This window comes from Amphiprion ocellaris, chromosome 7, assembly GCF_022539595.1.
Source record: "Amphiprion ocellaris isolate individual 3 ecotype Okinawa chromosome 7, ASM2253959v1, whole genome shotgun sequence".
NCBI classification, from domain to species: domain Eukaryota; kingdom Metazoa; phylum Chordata; class Actinopteri; family Pomacentridae; genus Amphiprion; species Amphiprion ocellaris.
The window spans coordinates 30,446,634-30,463,453 of record NC_072772.1 but is presented as its reverse complement, the minus strand read 5'-3'; the positions used below and the strand labels follow the sequence as shown (position 1 = coordinate 30,463,453).

Sequence of the window (16,820 nt, the reverse complement as noted above, 5' to 3'; positions counted from 1 at the left end):
GGCTACACAGTTATTAAGCTTTTCCTTCAGAGCACATTCCTCACTAAAATCTGATCTTTTCTCAGGGAGCTTTTCTCAATGCACTGATAGTTTTTTTTTTCTTCAAATATGAAACAGCCGCTGTAGCTGTTTTTCAGCCTGAACTTTAGAGGAGTTTTTGTTTCATCACCAGTTGCTAAAGATTGCTCTTGTGTCAGTTACTGGTGGTGACACACACCGACAATGTGTCGCTCACATTTGTACAGAAAATGTCAGAGAACTTGAACTTTTTTCTTTGAGTTTGGAGTTGAAATTCATCTTTTTTTTTTAACTTTCCAGCAGCCTGCTGCCGCTCCGTGTCAATACATGTAAATGCTTTATTGAGGAGCATAGTACTCCTACTTTGCCTCCAGGACCTTGTCATATCACAGCGGTGCAAGTTTAAATTTGTGAGAATTTTGTTTGCTTGATTTCTCTTTTCGAATATCCTGTGGAAATTAATCTCTTCGCTCCCTTTTCTTTCTGTCACCAGCCGAAAAAATATTGGATGGAGGAACTTCAAGTGACATAAAACTAATGGGCTTTAAATTTAACCATGAGAAGGAGAGATGATTGAAAAAGTTTTTGAAGAATCTAAAATTATAATTCAGCTTCCCTGAGGAGGAGTGTGCCGCATCAGAGGACCTATATAATTCTCCCCCTGATGAAAACCGTTAATACTGATTTATCTGATCAAGTGTGTCTCAACAGCTTTCTCAGGTCTGCTCAAGGAATACTAATAAACTGTTCAATGGAGGCCTATTCAGCGAAGATACAAACGGAGCCACGGCTTTACAAACAACACAATTTGAGAACGCAATGTTCGATCATTCACAATTCTAAGCAATAACTGCGAGAAAATGTGTTTATTTTGTGGTTACTGTTCAGCAGCATTATTATTTTTTTAATAGTCAATAATAACCTGATGAAAAAGCAAATCTTTAAATACACACCACCACTCGAGAAAAAAAAGTTTATCCCCAAACTTTATCAATATTCTCTCAGTATCAAATGATTCCCCAAAAGCAATTACAACCCGGTATTTGATATGAAAAAAAGAAAAGCTGCGGCATGATTTCCAACCAAAATGGCTCTCAAAATTGATGTTTGGTCAAAAGCAGTTCCAGATGGAATAAGCTGCAAGAAAGAATGATCCAGTTTTGCATGCAGTCTGTTGTTTCCTGGTGGGAATGGGATATCGACTGGATCCCATGCCATTAACTCCCAGATGGTTAAAGCAAATTGTCCAATAAATTACACAGGTTCGTTGATACGTCTACGTTTTTAACCGTGGCTCTTTGAAACTGTCATTTTTAAAAACTAATGAAGCAGAGTTTGTGGCTTTGGACAGCAAGAAAAACTGTTCCAAGTTTGATTTCATGTTTGTGCTCTACTTGAAAAGACACTAGGAGAGTAAAGAAATAACTCTCATGCCTGTTTAAAAAATGTTAGGGAAGAAATGTATTTTCATATCATGTCATTATAAAAATTCACTCTCGGTTTTCTCTTTCTTCCAAACCAAATTATATATTTTTTATGGTCAAAGGGCAAGGTGGAAAGAATCTGAGGAGAAGTGAATCATTCATTTTTCAATGACATGTTAGATGTGAAATATTCTACTTTGAGCTAAAATGGAATCAGAGCCTTTCCCGTGATTCAGAGGAAATCAAAAGCAGCTGCCAGCACTTGAAGCTGTAACCTGCGTCGTACATTTGGTTTTAAAAATAAGAACAAAAGCTTCTCTCTAGTGTAGTAACTCTAAAGTCTTTTGAGCACTATTCTCTGCAACGCTCCACAGTTTAGCAACAAATTTTTTTTCACACCCAGCACTGTGATTGGTGAAAACACCTTCACAGTGTGGGGCTAAGAGATGAAGGTGTCAAAGAGTAGTTTATCTGTCTCGACAGGGGCGCACTGCGGTTAACAGGCTTCTTTTTGAATTTCTGCTGCTCCAAATTAGTGCCAAAGTCCTAGCAAAGCACACCAACGGTTTGCTTACAAAGCTGGTGGAGCAGCTCTTGTAATTTATCACCTGGACTTAAATTCGTGCCTGGGGTCCGGCCGGACAGGTATCACCTTATGAAGGTCAATGAGGCAGAAAATAAAACCACTTTTGCTGCTGAGGACAAGCCTTCTTATGTGGCCTGAGAAGATTTGGAAGTCAAAAGCTACATATGCAGAGAAGCAGATGAGGCTTTCATGCATGCTGCATTGCATTTACTCTCCAGCTCGTGCATTTACCCGGGGACGTGTCCTTTACCTGACACCAGGTAATGCGGCCATGGCATTTCAAGCAAAAAAAAAAGAAAAAAAAGCAAACATAGCAAAAAGGCTTACCATCCCAATTTTAACTATGCAGTGAAAAGCAATAAATGGAATCCCTGTGGACACTCCGTGCTTTAGAGATGCCTCTTTGTGTAAAGAAGAGGTAATCACGCATAACTGCTCAAACGTCATCCGGACATGGAAGTCATAAACGAGAGCCCAGCACTTGCCACTTAGGCAGATTACACTGTCAGGAGGTAAACAACGGGACGAATGAGGAAGGACTCATCTGATAGAAAATGTCAGAGCGTGATTGGATTAAAAAAAAACTCCTAAATTAGGGTCATTAATCATGAGCTAGGAAAACAGTGACAGGTCTTGTTCACGAAAGCTCTCCTCTGGAACTAAGCTGAGTGCCACCCGGAAATTGTGCAATTACCTTAACACCTGATTTTAAACTAAAAGTATGCATGGTGGTGTCAATTGTTAATTTGGGGAAAACAGCTCATATTATTTGGAGGTAATTGCCATCACAAGAAACCTAGTTATCTAATCCTGTCTTTTTCTTTATCATAATTAATGCAACAGAAGGGCCTTAAATTCACTTATATCTGTTGCTTCCTCACATTTTGCAGTGATTTCTGATGCTGAATGTGATATAAAATGTCTGCAGGCTGCTGCATCCTGACCAGTAATACACATGTCAAGCGTGACATCTTAAACTCTATCATCTCTGCACTTTCAGATGGAAAATTGAGAGCTGTGAATTGAGCGGAAACTTTTTTTTTTTCACATCGTCCATCTCAGTCATCATCTTTCACCCAATAACCCAGTTCGGAGCTGCAGAGTGCACACAGCAATTAACTGGAAGCAACAGGGTTTCCACTAATGTATTACATTTCTCTGCTCACTGTGTCAATGTAACAAACTGCACCCCTGAGGGCGGCTGCTGCAGAATGATGGCACGAGAGCTGGAATTGACGGGGGCATGTTAGGAACCAACAACCCCCCACCTCTGCCACCGCAAGGAGGCCAGACATCTTCTCACCACCGCCGACTGCCCCACTGTGTGATGCAGCGATACCGGAGGAAATCTAATCAGAAGCTGCCTGACTTGCGCATAACTTATCGTGGAGCTAATCGATACTTATTCCGCGTGGATTATTGATATCATTGTGAAATCCGAGTCGTCCGAGCTGCTGATCCTCCGTCAGAGTGGTCCCGTTTAATGCCGTGAGAACAAGAGGGAGCGCATGGAAAGATTCTTCCCCCCTCTTGTGCGATATGTGAAAGATGTCTTATTCACTTAGTGTGTGCAGAAAGCCTGTGTGGTGCAAGCGTGTGCGTGTTTCGTGTGTGCACGCTCCCAGGCAGCCTCTTCATGGCTCTCGGTTGGTCTTCATAGGTGCAGTCGCAGAGAAAGATACGTGCATTGCCTCTCAGCAGACTCATGTTTGCATGACTAATACGAATGTGCCTTTATGAGAGAGGAGTACACGGGCACAGCTCTCTATTGAGTATCATCTTAATTAAACCAAATTTCCCTCAAAGACTCTACAGGCAGCTATTTTAGATTGCAATTAGCCATGCTTCATACAGCTAACCACTCGTCCTCAGGTCTCCACTGGTGTGTTGTTAAGGCAGTATTTTAGACTGTTTTTCTGCATAATTTCTTCAAAAGCGGCATATGGCTGGAATGCACTATTATTTAGCTTTATTTGTGGAGAATTACCTGTTCACTGAACCTTTGCTTTTCCCACGGTCATGTCCCACCAAATGGATAATGCATGCAAGGACATTATTGCAGCTGCAATAATCACACATCCCCGGGCTAACTGGGATCCCCGGCCCGCTTTGTCACATGCAAATTTAATGTGAATTTTAGTTGTGGACACGATGAGAGTTTTTACCCCTGAACGAATCACTCAAGGTTTCATTACGGGACTTGAGATTTCATCACCGTGAAAGCATACGAGTGAGGACACAGATGCTGCCGCTGTTGCTGATTCCTCAGGTGCAGCCAGAGGCCAGTCTTTGTTCCAGTTCCACGTCCTAACAGCTGTTTGAGAGCAGCTCGCTCCTCCAACACGTCTGACGCATTTGCATATGTGGGTTGCAGAGTCAAAAATAGGTAGCCGTGTCGAATCTATAGATAGCAGCTAAAATCGGAGGTGAGACAGTAACTATGAAGGGGCGATTGGAGACAGGACTGAGTTATTTCATCAGGGAATGCAGATAATCCAGACAGAAGAGCCAACATGACCTTAAACTGGGAACCTATGTAGTCTAATGTACTTCCATCGTGCTTTCAGATGTAATATTTTGCTGTTTGGTTTGTATATTGTATTAGAACATCATTACTGTGGATCATGTATCAGAAAGCATCCCGCCCATGAAATTTTTCTCACCTGGTCGTTATTTCTGACCCAACAGGACCCTGGGGGAAAGTCTGGCGATGTCTGGTACCAGGATGTTGGAGATGAATCTTTGGGTGTAGTGGGTTGTGGGATAGGACTTTTCTTCTTCTGTGCATTCTGTGGAGTTTGGAGGCCGACTCAACACCTTTGGGCTCTTGGTCGGGTTCCTCACGCAGTTCCTGGGCAGTTTTTACATGTGACAAGGTGCAATTTCCTGCCATAGGAGGTTGCTGCTGTTCCAGGAGGGGCTTGCTTGGTCTGGAACCAAGTTTTAAGTTAATAGTATGAGTCAAACATGAAAACAAAACTTCATTACTCTCAAAGGAAACTCTTTTGTCAGGTGTTGCTCAGAAAAATCAAATACATAACATTAGGAAATGCAGCGCCTTGTAGAAAATTACCTGAAAATAAAGTAAGTAAGATAACACATAAGACTAGAATAGAAAAGTAAGAAGTAATACTAGGAAATATACTGAGATACTGAAGTAATATCACATATGATAATGAAATAATGCACATAAAGTTGGAATATTGCACATTACATTGACAATGAAAGTCATGACCATGCTCACTGTTATACCCCGTCAGTGTTTTTAATGTTGCGGCTGATCGGTTTATAAGAAATTTATTGTCTTTATTATCTGTTTTGAAAATGCACTTTGACCACATGCCCGCCGGCCATTGCAGGAACATGACGTTAACGCACACTAACAACTCGACTGCAGCCACACAATGTTGCCCAGGAAGGTTATCTGTCCATGATGATTTATCTCACCGCTCCTGGAGTCGGAGCAGGTACGTTGCTAGGAAAGGTTGCTGGTTAGTTATCAGAACAAGGCTACCTTTCAAAGACAACTCAGCAAAAACCCACAGCGGAGTCTGCTTGTGACTGTGAAGCATTAAGTTATTTATGCGTTTTCATTTGTGTGTGTTGGTTCTAACAAATGCTGCAACATCCTCCTGTCTCCGCTGATATTGTTTTTACACTCTGCTCAATGATAAAGCCTCTTCTTGGCCCCCCCGACGCCGTGAAGCACCATAAGTAGAAAGAGTCATCCAGAAGGCTTAGTGCCACCAGTGACAGAGCCTCTGCTTCATGACTACCAATGTACTCATTTGGAGTTTGACATTATTATCGCAGTTCTTCCCTGTTGCATGAAGAGAATGTGACAAATTCCTGACTCCAATTAGGCTCCACTTTAATTACTTCCATTTACCAAGGTATTAATTCAGATCCCTTTCCACAAGCTCTCACTAATACCACTGAGATGGATTGTCATCCATAATTCCAACACCATGTAGAGTTTAAAACTTTAGAAATTCATCCTGCTGGTATTCTTCCACCAAAAATACAAAATGCGGAGAGGTCAGAGGTCAAAATGGGTCAAAATAAGATGCAATCAAGTCAAGAAATGTGTCAAAAACGTGTTTAATTGGAGTAATGTTTAACACATTTTAAATAGAGAAGCCGACTACAGAATTTTTGGATGTGAAGCACAAACTAAATTTGTCACAAATTTCTGCCAATAATCTCATATTTTGGCAGGTTTAAAGCAGCATTCGGATGCTAAAAATGGTGCTTTGGAAAACTTGGCTGCTATTTTCGCATAAAATTAGTATGTTTATGCTCTATTGTCTCATGGTTTTGTGCTGTTTTTTTTAGCATTTGAATGAAAACTGAATATAAATTCAGTTCAAGTTTCTTTCTTGCAGTGATCTGTGGTTAAAACCCATGAGGTATGAAGGAGGATAAGAGTTATATTCTGCAAAAACTCATGAATGAATCCATAAAACTGTCAATACTTTATTATTTTTGCTTTTATCTAAATTGTATTAAACACTGCTGCGTGTCAGAGGTTTAATGTGAAATTATACTTCCACTTTGAAGGGTGAAAACTAGACCTTGAATGTCAAGTTGGACACGAACAGAGGCGCCTGTTTTAAATTATCCAAAACTAACCAGCAGGAGTCATACGACCACTGGTTTTAAGAAAGGTAGGAGAAAGAAGGAAAAAAAGCTCAATCAAAGCGGAAGGGAGGAACTTAGTGGAGCAGGAAAACTTTTTGGGGGAACTTGGAGAAGTTGGTGTGAGATCGGCGCAGCGTGATGCAAAGCACAAACTTTTTTACGCAGAGTTGCAGTGCGTAAAAAAGCCGCGTTTGGAGACAATGGGACTCCCCACTTTGGAGTTCAGTGACTCTTTCCTGGACAGTCCGGACTTCAGAGAGCGTCTCAAATGCCATGAAATCGAGCTGGAGCGGACGAATAAATTCATCAAGGACCTCATTAAGGATGGAAACATGCTCATCACTGCGCTCAAGAGTAAGTGGCACTTTATTTTTTTGGTCCAAAAATAAACTACCTGAAACCCGCAGGCGACTCGCAATTAGAGGATGCATTCACAGCTTACTTGCAGAGGCTGAATGGTTCCTCGAAGTCAAAACACCAGGAGCTTGGAGCCTCCCGTTGGGAAACATTTATACTGCTGGTGAAAAGCTTTAATCTACACAAAAACGACACGCAATTCATTATACGGAGCTTGTTGTAATTCCTAGACGTTTGTTTGGCTTTTTGTTTGCCTCCTTGGCTGCACTGCATGCAGTGGCTTGTCTAACAGATCCTGCAGTAAAAACCAGTCAGAAGTGTCTGTGAGATATGAATGGGTTTCCTCTGCTCTAATGCCCAGTCTTAAGGCCACAGTGAGACATATGGTTATCATTAGTGCACAGCCAGGTTGCTCTGTCTCCAATTCATTAATGAAAGACGCTCTCACTCTCAAGGTCCACCTATCAGGAGTAGAGGATGTAGTCCTTTGTACCTTTTATTGACTGCACGAATGAGGGTGCCAGCACTTTGTCAATTCATTCTCCTCTCAAATTCCAAGATGAGGCTCAAATTCCACTATGCTGATAACAGTGGACAGTGCTGTATCCCTGTGGGGACGGCAGTTTGGTCTGTTAATGTGAGAAGTATGGCTGTGGAATGGAGAAAGATTAGGAAATATGGGCCTCATAAATATGGAAAAGAGCCGGCTGAAACATTTAAAACATTTAAAAGAGATGAAACATTTCAAAACACAGGAAGTTATAGCACATAAAATGAAGAAGAAATGTGTGAAATGGAGAAGAGATATTTAAAACTGCAGTATTTTCAGGGCAGTACTGACCATTTTAACTCCTTTCTAGTAAAGCCACGTGTTCAGATTTGCCCAAAAGTGACCACACCAGCAGACGATCAATTTATCAAGCTTTGCTCAGAGATAAAAAAGAAACTTCAACACAGTTAAAGACTTTGATAAAGAATGCAAGACTCGGATCACCAAATATACTGTCAATACAAGGTTGTCTAGTTCTGGTCCCAGAACGTCTGTCGTGTCTCTAAATCACTTCTGAGGAATAAAAACAAGGCCAGAGGCTTCAGGTGGGCTGAGACATGGTGGATGACTGGTCAAACTTACTGATGAGTCCAAGAATGATGACAAAACATGCTGGAAAACACTCATTATCAGGTTTTACATGAACTTGTGGAGTCAATGCAGCTCTGGTGCATGTTGTTATTGAAGCAAACTGGGGAAATGCTGAAAAATACTAAGATATTATGAAATCCATCCCCATTTTTCAGAGATTTCATGTCTGACTGAACTTATTTAGCTGATGTTTGACGCAAAAATGTCTTAAATGCATCACAAGTGATCTCGAGGTTTTGGACCGCGCTGTGCATTTTCACCACTCGGCAGCGACATTAAAACCGCTGACAGGTACCATGAATAACATTGATTATCTTGTCCCTGTGGCACCTGTCGAGGGGTGGGATGTGTCAGGCAGCGAGTGAACAGGTAGTTCTTGAAGCTGAATTGATGGAAGCAGGAAAAATGGGGGAGCGTGAGGATCTCAGCGATTCCGACAGGGGCTAAATTGAGACGACTGGGTCAGAACAACTCCAAAATGGCAGGCTTTGTAGGGTCTTCGTGGTGTTCAGTGGTTGCCAAATGTCCTCCAAGGAAGGACAGCTGATGAACCGGCAGCAGGGTTATGGGCACTTAAAGCTCATTGACATGTGTGGAGAGTGAAGGCTGCACCTCAGTGCCGCTGTGATAGAACACACTGAGCATCACTGCTGGCTGTGTAGCTGCAGACCAGCCAGCGTGCCCATGCTGACCCCCATCCACGGCTAAAAGCGCCTACAATGGACATCTAAGCATTAGAAATGGACCACGAAGCAATAAAAGAAGGTGGTCTGGTCTGATGAACCGGGTTTTCTTTCCCATCACGTGGACGGCCGGGTGTGTCATTTACATGAGAAAGAGATGGCAGCAGGGTGTCACTGTGAGAAAAAAGGCAATTTTCATGCTGTCTGCAATATTCTGCTGGAAAGCCTTGGGTTGTGGTATTCATGTGGGTTTTCCTGTGTCACGTACCACTTATCTAAACACTTTTGCGAACCAGCTCCTTCATGGCAACTGTACTCTCTGATGGCAGTGACCTTTTCTGCACACTTCAAGAAAAGAGTTCAAGGTGTTGGTTTGGCCTCTGAATTCCCTGGATCTCAGTCTGATCAAGCATCTGTGGGACGAGTCCATGGAGGCTTCATCTCACAACTAGGATGACTTATGCCATCTGTTGCTACTGTCTTGTTGCCTAACACCACAGGAGACCTTCAGAGGTCTGTGGAGTCCATGTCTTGATAGATCAGAGCTGTTTTAGTGGCACAAAGGGGATCTACGCAACATTAGCTTGGTGGTTTTAATGTTATGGCTATGTATCGTTAGGTTTAACCTGCAGCTTTCTGTCAGATCATGTGTGTTCAGGATTGAATGATTGGCAAGCTAGGCTCATTTTGTATTATATCCATCTGTTGTGCGCTGAGCACTATCCTGAGTTTTGATCAAGCTCAGCCACAGCGCAAGTTATGATAGTTTTCAAAAATAAGTGAATTTGTTGTCTTTGCAAATGACACTCCTTGGGACTCTTCGGAGCCAATCCCGGCTATTTTAAAAAATTGGAAAGTGAGGCACATCATAACCCAATGTTTGTTTGTTTTTTTCTGTATGACAATATCCCATCTGGTGTTTTAAGTTTTGAGCATATAATAAGGCATTTAAGCAAATGAACACAGAAATGGAGGTAAAGCAAAACCGTCACTTCACTTCGTCTAACACTGGTTCAACAAAGTGACATTTAAGACGGCTATAGCTTGTTATGGTGAGATACTGGATGTTTTTTTTTTTTTTTTAATTTCCTTCTCACAGTTTCACTTCAGTGTTTCTGTATTGGGATCATCGCTTCCCACTGTTTTGCTGACTCCACCACACTGGTGTTCAAGTGCATCACCCCTTAAAATTTTAATTGTGGTACTGGACAACCTCAGTATATGTGGCAACTTTTCCTATGCTGACATGCATAGGTGATGATGTAATATTGCATCAGCTGTTACATTCAGGTATAAAAGCACACTCTGCAGGAGTTTCAGTCCTTCCTTCCTCAGGTAGAATTTTTAAAAAAAATTTGCTTCCCCTTTAAAATGAACTGAAACAACTTGAGGGCTTCTGATATTTCAGACATAAATGTTGCGTTTACCAAAACTGCTGTATAAAGGTTGAAAATGCTCATTTTGAAACATTTTGTGCACCTACCAAATAAGTTAGCTTTTCTTTAGTAATATTAATTTGAATAAATATTCTCTGTTTATATTTGTTTGTGCTAGTAGTCATTAATGTAAGATAATATGTCATTTCTCTTGTACTTTCTTTTGACACTCAGGGCAGCTCAAGGCAAAACCTATTTCATACATTTTTTGCAGGGAAACTGTTCTGTCGGTGGGCAGGGCAGCGCAGGTGGACAGGAATACCCCGCTGAATGTTTTATTCATGGCACTGAGGATACTCAGAACCAGGATGTCAAAGGCCATGCAAACGGTTTAATACCAAATAAGACCTTAACACACCAGGTTGTACTTTGCATACAAGACCGTAACAAGTGATTGAAGACTTTGATTGAATTGGATTGGCTTTATTGATGGAGGAAAACTGCAGAAGTAAGGTTTTACTAGATCCCACCCTAAGATCTCTGTTCTCTTGAAAAATTAATGTTAAAATGTCGGATTTATAATCGACCAGTAATGAATGCCATTGTGTAAACTACTGCAGTAAATAAATCAAATACATAGCCACAACATAACCAGCATCAGAGCTGCTTGGGAGGAATTTTGGGTTGTATTTGTCTTTCCTATGTCTGGAATGTGAAGTTTCAGTCAGGGCTGGTGAGAGAATGCAGGAAGCGAAGAGACGGAAGTAAATTATTGATGATCTTTAACTTAGGACGCCACAGAGGTTTATGACCTTTTATGACTCGCCATCAGTGGTGACATTACTGGAGGACATTTAGGGGACGCTTTCTTTCTAACAGTAATCATCTCATGTTTCAGAATTGAATAGAATATCAGAATTTATCGGTCTTCACATGCTGCCTATGTGAACAGGGACTGTCGAGCCAGACTGTTAATACATTACCTGTAAAAAAAAAAAAAAAAAAAAAAAATGGCCACACATGCTGATCCTGTGCTTGTGTGCTGCATATGTGAGTATATACGTGTGTGGCTTTGTATCTTCTTTGTATGAGAAATCAAACAACACTGACAAATATACAGAGAAATTTAATTGAATTTCACAGCCCTGACTACAGATTTTTAATGACATATTGAAATGGTAAAGAAAGGGTCCGTCAACCCCGGCTTTGGAGATGAAATTGGATTCTGTGTGTCCTTTCCTTGTTTGAAATATACATGATGTTGTGCAAAAGTTTTAGGCACTGTAAATGTTTAAATTCTTATCCATCATTCAGTGTCTTCAGCGAGACATTTGACGGTTACCACATAAATTCTGCAGCATGACAGCAAACCCTAAACATCCAGCAAGAGTCAGCAAGAACTGTGTCCAGCCAGGAGCAGAACAAGACACCCTGCAACGGATGTTCTGGCCCTGGCGGAGCCCCGATCTCAGATTACAGGAGGAGACAGAAAAACTGTGGCAAACACTACAAGATGCCAGAAACAACCTTCCCTGCCAAGTAGCTTGTTAAACTGTGCACCAGTATAGATAGGAGAAGTGGTGCTGTTTTAAATACGGTGTGGTCACGCCAAATAATGAATTGACTTGTTTTATTACACTTTTTTCTTATGTGAAGGAAGTTGATCATTTAAAAAAAGACATATTTGCACAATGTGGTATAATTTTGCGATGTATCTAATGTGTTTTCTTACCTTATTTGTGCATAAACATGGTTGTAAGATATAAAACGGTCATAGCAGACCAGCTTTTAATGCTCCATTATAATCCACTGTATATATTGAAGCTTATAATGAGTACTGTGGTCTAAAGTTTCAAAAATCACGCCCATTTTTAAATGTTACTCTTTGTTAATAGTTCAGACAAGTGCAAGCTAAGCTTTAGTGTTTGTCACCTGCTGTTCACTGCTGGTGTAAATAACAACAGCTGGCTTTTGTTAATCCTTCCGCCTGACTGTAGTAATTGAACGCACTAAAGGCACTAATTATCCCACTGTGATTAGGGTGGGAGAGACTACATGTACAAGGCAAATAATGATGCATGGTAGAATGTGGTTGGTACGTTTGGTCCGTGAGGCATCATTGGAAACTAATGCTGTACACTTGGAACAAAATATGGGTAAAGTTTGTTTGTATGCTCTAACTCTATCTGTGCGGCTTGATTTGCAGTTTTAACTTTACTGTAAAACTTTCTTTGAATGGGTCAATATTTTACTCTTGTGTCTGTATAGTAAATACAAAGTGGACTCTAGTTGGCTTAGTTTCACACTAAGCATGAAAACAGCGAGTCTGACTCTGTCCAGCAGCAGCAGCAAAATCTGCCCAACAGCACCTCTAAAGCCCACAAATAAACGAACTCTATCTAGACTGACAAATCAGTAAAAAGCCAGTTGCTTCTTGGCCAGCCACAGTAACTTTATGCACCGTCACGGTGATGACAGGCCTCCAGGAAGTGACTTAATCCCGACAAGAATTGGACACAACTACACAAATTAAACAAATGTGAGATAGCAGGTTAATTATTGAGCTTTAGAGATGCTGGAAGGTGGATTTTGTAGCTATGTTTGCTAAGCTAAGCTAACAAGCCGCTGCCTGTAGTTTCATCAGCCTGTTCACTGCACAGACTAGTACCAAACTTCTCATCTAACTCTCTGCAGGAATTCAAATATTTCCCAAGATGACAAAGCTGTTGCTTTAAGATTCATATCTTGTTCGTTATTAATTGTATCTGTACATCAGAACATCTCATCATTTATGAGAACTTCTATCAATCAGACACAACACTGTGGGCATCTTATTTGCAGATCTCTTTCTAACCACTTGTCATGTAGTAGAAGTCAAATTTTCATCAATGTTTTAGGTGCAGATTGACTGGACTGGTCCGCCCTGAAGAAAAATATTTTTCTTGCTGAAAGTTTGACCTTTTTCAGCAGCCGCTTCTTTATTTGGTTTTTGTGATTTCAAGCTGTGTCTGTCGTGTACATCTGACTGGTGTTTGAGAGCGGCGGCTTTACAGTGAGTCACTGGATTTAAAAGAAGATTCCTTTCAGAGCGCTAAGACTGATATCACAGATGCTCCATTCATGTTTTCTGTATAGACTCTTCTGCTGGTGAGAAAAAAAAAATTTTAAAAAAGTAAATTTTTGCTTCAGAATATACACAGCTTGCTTCATATTCTAATGACATTGATAAATGTGTATGAAAAACACGGGAACACACTGCGTACTGAAGGCTCAACGCTGGTCCCTTTGGTGTAGGAATCCCTCGAGACTTGCTTAGACTGGCTGGCTTTTGTCCTTCACACATAATTTGTACATATTTGTAAAACAACGAACCAGCTGCTTGTTCCTCGCATGTGATTTCAGCGGGTACAGAATGCACCTTATTCAACTGTGCTTCTATCAGCTATCTACTGTTCAGGTCTGGAGCTTTAATTTTCAGGTGTATAGTGCATGCAAAAACATATTTTTTCTGCAAATTCATTATTATAAGCTAACAAAAAGTTATGCTTTTTAAATAGTTGTAAATCTGAGTGAGCTTTTAATTTATATAACCTGTCATGTTTCAGATTAGTCTAAGCTATAAGACAGGCCGTTATTATGCTACCTGACAGTGTGTCTCTGCCACCAGCCCATGCCTGTTCACTAGTCCATAGAGATTCTTCCTTCCTGGGGTATATGCAGTAATTATGGCTGACATGCACGAGGGTGGCTATTATAGAAAAAAAAAAAACTCCAGTATTTTGCGAGTCTGTAAACAGCACTTTTGCTCTTTCCAACTGTATAATTCTGACGTATTTATGCGACTTAATATAGGCGTAATTAGTCAGTGTTATTTTAATAAATGACAAGATGACGTGCAGGCTTTTCTGTCCGAAGTGATTTCACAATAGCTTTCAGCTTTGGGAACTCTGAGTGTTTGTTTGTCTGAGGACAGATGATGCTCCCAAGGCTCAGCCACAGGAAATGTCCTGTAAACATGCTTGTATAACCATCCCCCATCCTCCCTCAGATAGCATTTGGCCTGACATCATTCTGCTTCACTGTGTGGGTGTGTGTATGCGTTTTCTCACTGTCTGTGTCTGTTGGACTGTGACTAAGGCAGACTGTGTGTGTTGCAGGATTATACCATTTAGGATGTGTTGCCGCTGTTTTGACTACTCTGATGAATTTGAAGTCGTGTTATGGGAATGAAATACAGGAGCACATTATGCGACTTGTTTAGCAATAAAGCTGAACTAAGCGGTGAGCACATCTCACGCGGCGTTGCCAGGGACTCGGCTATTTTTGTGGACAGATTTTGATAAAAGGATTAGACGTTGTATTCCTAAAAGCTGCTTCCCCTCAGACAGCGCAGGGAAATGTGTTAGACTCCAGATTGAGGACCGTTCTGAAGCACTCTGTTGTTGCTCTGTCAGTCAAAGTGATTGTCACAGCAAGCCGCGCTATTCTCAGGCTTTCACCTGGCAATGCTCGCTGGTACTTTTGTTGCCTCTTGAGACCGAGAAAGATAAGATGGTTCATATTGGCTTCTTTTCTATAGCATTAAATCATGTACTCATTCACTCAAGTGTTTCTTAAAGAGTATCAAAGACGAAGATGAAATGACTAGGACTCGTAATAGACTGATTATCATGGCCGATAATTGGCATTTTCCCGATTATCGTATTGATAAATTATTGACCGATTATTAAAGAATTATTTGTGTTACTTCAAGTCTGATGCAGCCTTCCCTGTCTGTTGTCACTCTGTGGTCTCAGAAATGTCTCTCAAGCAGAAAAACTGACATAACATGTTGCCACAAATCGGGATATTAGCTTCTCTCACAGTGGCTGAGGCTATGCTAATGGCTAGTGGCTAAATTAGAAGGCATCCACAAATTAACCTGAAATAGAGTCTGGAAAACAATAATTAATAACGATTTAAGATCTGGACCTTAGTTGAAGCAATAAAAGTATTAGAACAATGAAATATTAGCATGAGACAAACTGATCAATCTCAGTGGATCTGACATAAACCACCCCCCTCATCCCCACTCTCACCTGACCGGTCGAGGCAGATGGCCGCCTTACCTGAGCCTGGTTCTGTCGGACGTTTTTTTTTTTGTCCTCTCCCTATTTTAGTTTTTTTTTCTTTCCTTCCCACCATCGCTCATAGGGAATCCAAGGGCAACTTTGGATGTTAAAATATTACATTATCAGTTCCAAATATTGGTTATCAGCTTTTCTTGATTACCAATAACCATCCCTGGTATTGGCCCTAAAAATCACATATTGGTCGATCCCTAAGTAGGACTGAGCCATTTGTTTCCTTGTTATGATTAACTAAGAGGTTGTTGTGTGCAAAACATGGTGAGTTTGCATGTTTCCTGTGAAGATGCCTAACTCAGGATTTGGAAGTCACATTAGAAAGTCGTATCTTAGCCCAGTTGTTTGCCAGAGAGTGTTTAGACAACTGGAGGTTAAAATTAGTTTTGCACACCTCTTAATTCGGATGTTTTCGACTGACTGTACTTACCTCGATAGGAGCAAGAATTCCTCAAAGTATAAAGCTGTTTGAAAAATCTTATTTGGGGGAAAAGTTCAAGCCAACCGCTACTGCAGTTGTGAAATTCTGCTTATTTTTTCTGAGTGCTTTTTCTTTCAGAGGCGAGTTCATCTCTCTCAGAAGTTGTGTCAGATGTGTTGTCTGTGTGTCTTCTGAAAGAAAATCTCTCAACTCAGTCTAAAGGCTGTGGACTTGGTGATAAATGGTGGAGGCTGGCCTGTCTGGCTTTTTTCATTCCAGTAGAATTGCAGGGATAATAACTCTGATCTCTTTTTTTGGAGCTTAAGAATAGGTTGTAGCGTTGCATCAGCCTCATATCAAAGACCCAGAGTCAGAATCTCCCATCCTTGAGGTTTTTCAGCAATTTAGATACCTGAACACAATGCAGATGCATATTCTGCAAGGAGAAGTGACTATTAGACGTAGATTTCTCCTTTATTGTCATTTTCTGACCATCAATAACCCAGACAAATTGGTTGATTGAATCAATTAGTCATAATACATTTAGCAGATTTCTCTAAATGAGTCATTCTAGGGTGCTAATTTAGTTTATTCCATCAAAATACTGGAGATACAAGTACAAATGTCATTCGTCTGGAGTTCCTTTCTTGCTCTGGAAATACAAAAAAGCATCACAACCTTAAAATATTCTGTCTACAGGTTCTATCTTTCCACCTCAGAGATTATAATATTCCCTAGTAGTCTCATTATTCATGTTTTATACAGACACAATAAAACCTTTTGGTCACTGTCCAACTGCCAGCCAGAGTCACTCCCTGCTACTACAGCAGCAAATGTGATGATACTCGATAAGGCTTTGTTTCAGACAACAGCTGGCGGTGGGAAACTTTTGGTATGCTCGGCGAGTGCGAGGGCCCGTCTGCCGTCTTCTCCTCGCACAGCTCCGCTCGCCTCCCCTGCTGGGCGACTGACAGCCAAACGAACTAGTAAGCAGGTGGAAGAGGGCCTTACCTGAAGGGCCGCTCCCCCGTTACAATCCCTCCAAATGGA

At 41.0% G+C, this 16,820-nt stretch overlaps 1 protein-coding gene across 5 annotated transcripts in view; it reads left to right on the top strand.

Moving 5' to 3' along the window:
• Positions 1-6,737: 6,737 nt before the first annotated feature.
• Positions 6,738-16,820, top strand: part of LOC111575400 (rho GTPase-activating protein 42) — a 71,595-nt gene continuing 61,512 nt past the window's right edge. For 4 of the 5 annotated variants that reach the window (XM_055012388.1, XM_023280487.3, XM_055012386.1 and 1 more), the window contains exon 1: positions 6,738-7,023. In XM_055012388.1, the coding sequence (XP_054868363.1) occupies positions 6,870-7,023 (154 nt within the window). In that variant the 5' untranslated portion in view covers positions 6,738-6,869. The remainder of the gene's footprint in view (positions 7,024-16,820) is intronic. The other variant, XM_023280488.3, reaches the window with a different exon arrangement.